The following is a 7364-nucleotide window of genomic DNA, read 5'->3' as shown; positions in this document are numbered from 1 at the left end:
AGCACGAACCCCTGTCCGCTGCATTGGCAGGCGGACTCTCAACCACTGCGCCACCAGGGAAGCCCATGAATGCACTTCTTAAGAATAAAAATGTTGGCAGTCTCTGGATGAAACAGTTCCCTCAGCCCAGGAGAGTTAGTTTGTGTTATAGGCTGAATTGTGCCCCTGTCCCTCATTTATATGTTGAAGTCCTAACCACCAGTACCTAAGATTGTGACTGTATTTGGAGATAGGGTCTTTAAAGAGGTAATTAAGCTAAAAGTAAGGTCATTACAGTGGGCCCTAATCCAATCTGACTTGTGTTGTTATAAGAAGAGGAGATTAGGACACAGACACAGAGGGGAGACCATGTGAATACTCAGGGAGAAGGCAGTCAAGAGAGAGGCCTTGGAAGAAACCAACCCTGTCAACGTCTTGATCTCAGACCTGCAGCCTCCAGAATTATCAGAAAACAAATTTCTATGGTTTAAACCACCCAGTCTGTGATACTTCGTTAGGGCAGCCCTAGGAAACTAACACCATATGTAAGAGTAAACCCTCGTGAGTCCAGCATTCCCACAGTGCTTCTATCCAGAGCCTCATAAGAGCAGTTCACACAGTCGTTAACATAATTATAAAGAACCTGTAGACTTCCTGAATTCATTCAACATTTATTGAGCTTCTCCTGCACATCAGGTACTGAGCTAAATGCAAAGACAAAAAGATAAACTCTCAAGAAGTTCAAGGTATATAAGACCCCAAACCACCCGCAAGGAATTCAGTCTTAAAAGAGACAGGAATATAAGGAGTTAATTTCAATGTGCTATGACGACTGGTAAGATTGTGGTACGCACAGAGTGCCATGGGTGCGGATCATGAGCTGTGGGAACTAACTGGGAGGCAGGAGGGATATCAGATTGGATGCCGTACCTAATCTAGGTCTTTAGGGAAAGTAAAAGTGTGCCAGGTGGCTGAGGGGAGAGAGATGTTTCAGTGACGGGAATACCACAGACAAAGGCAGGGAAACAGGAAAGTGGCTAGAATGTAGGGTGATGAGTGAGAAGTTCAGCGTAACTGGAGTTAGGATGTATACGAAGGAGGATGGGAGGAGAGACTGAAGAATTAAGGTCAGACCACAAAGGGCTGGGCATGCCAAATTTGGATTTTAACCTGAGAGCAGTGGGAAGCCACCAGAGATTTTTACAGTGAAAATTCATGATCAGACTTGCTCTGAGCATGGTCTCTCTAGCAGCGTGGAGAATGAAATGGTGTGGGGAGAGGTGGGCTGCAGAAAGACTAGATGGCAGGGAGGATGATGGGAGCCTTAACTGAAGCAGTGGTTTGGGGGTACGGAAAGCAGTCCTGCTTTAGAGATCGTTCAGAGGTGGAATTGAAGGGGTCTGGAAACTTGCATTGTGAGGATTTTGACACTTCTAACTTCTATATGTGCTGGTATGGGAAGGGTGTTTCCAACTGTAAAACACCAGACATTATTTGTTTTTTCTGTACCAGGTGTATAAATAAACATCATTGCTTCCTAAAACATACAGACATTATCATCTTAATAAAACACACAATATATTATTTACTTTTTAAGACTGTAGTTCAAAAGAGCTAAATTTCCTTGTGCTTTCTTTAAATTTGAGAAGAATTGCTCTTCAAAAAAAATACAGTATAATTGGACAATGGTAAAAATGAGTATCTTATTTCATAGTAGCATACCTGGTATTTCTGTGATTATTCCAAGTTGGACTTGCTGAAAAGCTGTTTATTTGAGGCAATAGAAAGCTTTAGAAAATACACTTGCCTAGGTCTCATCTGAGTTTTCTATTACCTACCTTGAGTAGTTTATTCAGTCTCTCTAGGCCTCAGTTTTCTTATTTCTAAAACGAGGGATAAATTCCTTGATCCCTAAAACTCATTCTGACTAAAATTCTACAAGTTTTTTCTCCCAGAAGAAATACTGCTCTTGAATTTTAAAATGCAATTTTTAAGTTTTAAAAAGAATACTTTAAATTTTGCTGGAAAATATTTCTTGGAAAGTATATAAATCTTGTTAGATGTTTTGAAATTCATTTAAAACAAACAAACAAAAAAAACCCTGAAGCATCATGCACGATTAAAACATTAACATTCTTGGCACTCAGGGAAATGTACTTAAACCTCTGTAGGTTCAACGAAGTCTTAGAGTAAGTAACACGACGAACCAATGGTGCTTGTTGAAACAAATATAAAGTTGAACAGGGTAAATACAACTGCAGGAAAATTAACAAGCCAGACGACTTCCTTTTCCTTTCCTTGGGAAACTTGTATCTCTAAGTGGAGAAAGGCTCTTTTGGAAGAGAAAGGGGAAATTGGGGAGGGAAGTTTCTCTGATTTCCTTACTCCCTACCTGCTGGTCTGTCTGATTTACTCTCCAGCTCTCACTGTCTGATAAGGAATTGATTCTTCCCCTCTTCTCCCTCCCTCCTTCCCTTCCTCCTTCCCCCTCCCTCCCTTCCTCCCTTCCTCCCTCTCTCTCTCTCCTTCACCCTGAGTAACTGTACTGTCCTAGCAAGTGATGCTGTCGGAAACAGGAGACGGGCACGGAGGGGGCATCGCCGTCGCCGCCGCCGCGGGGCGGGAGAGCGTTTTCCAGTACCAGCGGCCCGCTCGGCCCCGGGCTTCCTCCTCACAGCCACGGGCGTGGCGGCTGCCCCCACGGTTTGATGGTGGGCGGCGGCGGCGGCGGCGGCGACACGGCTTTGGTTCCCGCCTCTAACTGCTCGGTCTCGGGCCGCGCCGTTCCCTCTTCCTGCCTCCACGCCCGGGGCTGCCCGGGACTGCTGGAGCCGCGGAAGGTAAGGAAGGGGCGCCGCGGGGAGACCGCGAGGCGGCTGCGGTGGAGGAGGCCGCCGGCCGGCATCCCCGCGCTCGGACCGCGGCCGGCGCGATGTCCACCAAGGTCAGCAAGTGCAAGGAGCAAGCGAGGGTGACCTTCCCCGCGCCGGAGGAGGAGGAGGAGGGCGAGGACGAAGGCGCGGAGCCGCAGCGCCGCCGACGGGGCTGGAGGGGCGTCAACGGGGGGCTCGAACCGCGCTTGGCGCCCTTGCAGCGGGAACCGCACGACTACTGCCTGCCGCCCTTCCCGCCGGGGCCCGACATGTGAGTACCCGGCCGGCCCGCGGCCCGCGCCTCGGGAGGACCGCGCCTGGCGGGGTGCGGGAAGGCGCGCCCACGGCCGCCTCGCGATGTGCCCCGGACCCTCAGAGCCCACCCTCCACCGCAGTCCTATGCGGGGCGGCTCGGGTGTACGGTAGACCTAGGGCGGGGTCTCGCACCCTTGGTGTTGTTCTGTAGAGGGACTTGGGGGCGCCGAAGGCGTGGCCGGGGTGTCTGTCCCGGCTCGAGCGCACGAAACAGCCCCGCGGACTGACACAACGGACGCCAGGCACGCTTTCCAGTAAGCAGACGCCTGCTCTCCTGCAACCGAGGACCTGCGTGCCCCTGCCCGTGGTCCGGGGACCTCGCGGAAGATGGACCCCGGGGTCCCGGACCTTACCCCGGGAGGTCAAAGAAGGGGAAGGGTGCTTAGACACCGGCGCGAGCTCGAACCCCGGCTGCCTCCCGGCGTTCAGCGTGGAGCCACCCCGGGAGCCTCAGTCCCCTCCGACGCTCCCGGCCGTCGGGCGTGGGGAGAAGGGAGGGGGCGGTGTGCGATACAGAGTGTGGAGTGAAGGTTTGCCCTGTCACCTCTTTTCCCGACGGTCCAGTCACAGTTTGGGGGTAAACTGGAGCCGAAGCCCCAGCGGGTCTCCCGGGGAGAGAGCGGGCGCGGGGCGGCCGCCGGCACCGCTTTGAGGTACTTGGTTGTGGTTCCCAGGCGGCTCAGGGTCAGTAGCTGTTTCTTTTTTAAAGAAAGGTAGAGGCCCGCGCTTTAATGTGTGAGAAAGAACAACTTTTCTTAATTGCTAAATCTTGGAAACAGCCTTTAACCAGCCGCGAGACTCAGAGAGGATGAAGAAGAGAGTGGTTCGTTTTATAGGGCGCGTGCTCTCTGTTTCTTTTGTCACGTACCTTGGGCGTCTGTCTTTTTTAGGAGGTAGAGAACTTGGGGCCAGTCGTGACGGGCTGGACTAACCGCCTGGGCCGGGGAAGGGGTTCTCCCGGGAAGGGACGGAGGTTCCGCAGCGCCCCCTGCTGCCCGCAAGCTGCCCACAGGCGGGGTGCGAGGTTTCTGGGGCGACCTCGAACCGGTCGGGTCGCGCACTGCTCGGCTGGTCAGAGCCCGCACCTGGCTCGGCCGGACTTGTCTATTAAAAACGCAAATCATTGGCTGGGAGTAGGTCGTCTAGGGAAGGTTTCTGATTTAAAACGAGCGACGCTTCCCAGTGTGGTTCACTTATTGCTGAAGTTTAGCCTGGATTGGAAATGGCCCAGGAAATGGAGGGAAAGTAGGTCCTTTCGGATTAAAGCGCGGCCAGCTCGCTTCGCCGCCTCCCTAAGGTTTTAAGACATTGTCCATTTTTCCTTTTGCCAATTTGGTTTTTATAACCCAGCTCAACTTCTTGATTCTTTAATTTTTTTCCCTTTTATCGTAAATCCACAATAAATGGGACACCAGAGCACTCTTATCTGAGAAAGTAGGGGGGAGCAGAGATTACACACTTTGCTTTTTGAAGCTTGAGGTCAATTACACAAAGCCCTGGGACAAATTCTAATGTAGACTCGATGTCTAACTCGTAAGAGGACATCTTTCCTATCTATCTTCTGACTTTACATAATTCAACAGGTAAATGTTGTAGTGTACTTATTTTGTAAAGTAAATACAGCTGGCTGAAAAGACCCAGTCATTTGAAGGCGATATCCGTTAATAAAGGTTCCTTCTAGAGGTAGAGCAGCAAGCTCTTCTTGTTTCTTTGAGGCCTGTCACTTGGTAACGGCAGAGACTAACTTGATATCTGTAGCAGAGATTAGCTCTTTATTCCACCTTTGAGTAGAATATGGCCACAGTTTAATAGCTCAGAAAGTAAACATACAGCCCCAGGATGGAATTGGAGAAGGATACCCAGTCTACCAAAGCCCCAGGGTCATTTTCAGTAGGCAGAATAGAATAGCCGAATTTAACATCCAGCAGAATGTTGAGGGTAGAATCCCACTTTTACCAAAAGGCTTCCTTAGCATAACCCTGTTGCTCATTTCACTGCTCCATGCTCCAGTATTCCATCTGGGAATTTTAAACAGACTGACTTAGGAGGAAAAGTGTCACCTATATCACTAAGAAGACTTTTTTTTTTAATCCTTTAATAGAACTCTTTATCCAACCATTGATTCAAAACAAGACTTCTTTTTTCCCAATTGTTTGCAAATCTAGGACCAAGTAGTATGTCACTGGCAAGATTAACTCATTCTCGAAGTTTTTAGTTATTAAATATGTCTGATGAACTCCAAAAGCATTTGAAGGCAGTTCTTATGAGTTTTAATTCAAAGGCATTTCTTAAGTGTTTACATGTGCAAAGTGCAGACTAGGTACAGTAAGCCACAAAGATGAGTACGCCAACTTTACTGCACTCAAGGAGTTTAAAATCTCATAAGGGAGAGGTGGAAATGAAGCTACATATGAACAATTATGCTGTAAGTTAGAGTAAAATAAGTGCTTAAATACATACACACAGGATAGAGCTCTGATGAGTCAAGTGCAAAGAAGAAATAGACAACACAAGGTTGTGGAGAAATCAAGAAAACCTTTATGAGCCTTAAAAAGTAAATAGGATAGGAGGCAGAGACAGGATGGGCAATTAATTCAAGCCCTCCCACTTCCAAAATGCCAGGCATATCCAGGGAATATTAATTGAGTTTTACTGAAACATAGCTTATTTGGGGCATTAATGTATAGGATCTTGTATGTCAAGGGGAGGCAATAGGGAGCCATTGATTGTTTCAAAGCGGCAACAGTTTGATCAAAGCCACTCTGGGAACAGGATAGATTGAAATGGCAATTGGCAGAATGTGAATAAATAAATTAGGGGGCTATTGTAGCTTTCCAGGCTGAGATTAGGATCTGTAATCATGTAGGACTGGCGGGATGGAATGGGGAGAGATAGGAAAAGAGAATACACAAAGAATCTATGGGAATTTGCAGCTAACTGTCCATCAGGGGTTTAAAGAGAAAGCAGGGTCAGAGATGACTTGGTGATTTTGATGTAGATGACTAAGATCGTGATGTCATTGTTGAAAAGAAAAGAACAAACAGAGTAGAATCTGATTTTTCAGATAATTTTGATAGAAGTGTCAAGCAGGAAGATGCAAGTTTAAAGCTTGGGAGAATTTGAGCATCTAATGGGAATTGTTATAGAGTTGTGTGAGTTCATGATATTGCCCAAGGAGGGAGTGCGAAGAGAGAAACAAAGGGAGCCTGAGCTAGTTTTCTGAGGGGAACTTTTTTGTTTAGAGGGGCAGAAAGAAAGAGTAGCAAGCAGAAGACACGGAAAAAGATGGAGGAGCGGGTGGTACTAAGACAAGGCTGCCTAGAGAGAAGAGGTTCAAGAAAAGGGAAGAATTGACCCATAGTTGGCAAATATTTGGTAAATAAAGGGAAAAACTTTGTGTTTTGTCTTACTTTTAGTAAGAAGACTCAATCCTTACTCATTAACATACATGCAAGAAGTCATTAGATTTCTCAGCAGTGTTATCTTTAAGAGAGAAAGGCTTCTAGAAGAGAGGATTCTGGGGAATTCCCTGGTGGTCCAGTGGTTAGTACTCAGTGCTTTCACTGCCGTGGCCTGGCTTCAGTCCCTGGTCTGGGGAACTAAGATCCCGCAAGCCTCTCAGCCAAAAAAAAAATTATAATAAATGTACTTTAAAAAAAAAAAGAGAGAGGATTCTGTTTAGTTTTTCTTGAGGAAGTGCTGCCAAAAATTTGTCATAATTAAAGCAGTAATTTGTGTTTATATTATACCTCATGCTGTCATTTAAATGAATTAACTTGAATCACACCTCTTTAAAGCAGGTTTTCTCATTTGGCAAATGAGGAAATTGATACACAGTGAAGTTAATTTCTAAAGATTATTTAGTAAATCAATAATAGAGCTTCTGTATTCAATATAGTATTATTAACTATAGTCCTCATACTCTACATTAGATCTCTAGACTTATGCATCCTACATAACTTCAAGTTTGTACCCTTTGACCAACATCTCCCCAATTTCCCCACCTCCCAGCCCCTGGTAACTACAGTTCTACTCTCTCCTTCTATGTATTTGACTTTTTTAGATTCCACTTATAAGTGAGATCATGCAGTTTTTTTCTTTCTGTGTCTGGCTTATTTCATTTAGCCTAATGTCTTCCAGGTTCGTCCATGTTGTCACAAATCACAGGATCTCCTTTGTAGAGGCTAAATAATATTG

At 46.7% G+C, this 7364-nt stretch overlaps 1 protein-coding gene across 1 annotated transcript in view; it reads left to right on the top strand.

Annotated features, from left to right (window-relative positions):
- The first annotated feature begins 2911 nt into the window (after nucleotides 1-2911).
- The window catches only part of TRPC3 (transient receptor potential cation channel subfamily C member 3), a 79191-nt gene continuing 74738 nt past the window's right edge, over nucleotides 2912-7364 (top strand). Inside the window, exon 1 of the mRNA XM_024745109.1 lies at nucleotides 2912-3123. Coding sequence (XP_024600877.1) covers nucleotides 2912-3123 — 212 coding nt within the window. The remainder of the gene's footprint in view (nucleotides 3124-7364) is intronic.

The sequence above is a fragment of the Neophocaena asiaeorientalis genome, unplaced genomic scaffold, assembly GCF_003031525.2.
Source record: "Neophocaena asiaeorientalis asiaeorientalis breed wild unplaced genomic scaffold, Neophocaena_asiaeorientalis_V1.1 scaffold65, whole genome shotgun sequence".
NCBI lineage: Eukaryota > Metazoa > Chordata > Mammalia > Artiodactyla > Phocoenidae > Neophocaena > Neophocaena asiaeorientalis.
The sequence above is the reverse complement of the archived record's forward strand: the minus strand, read 5'-3'. Positions and strand labels throughout refer to the sequence as shown.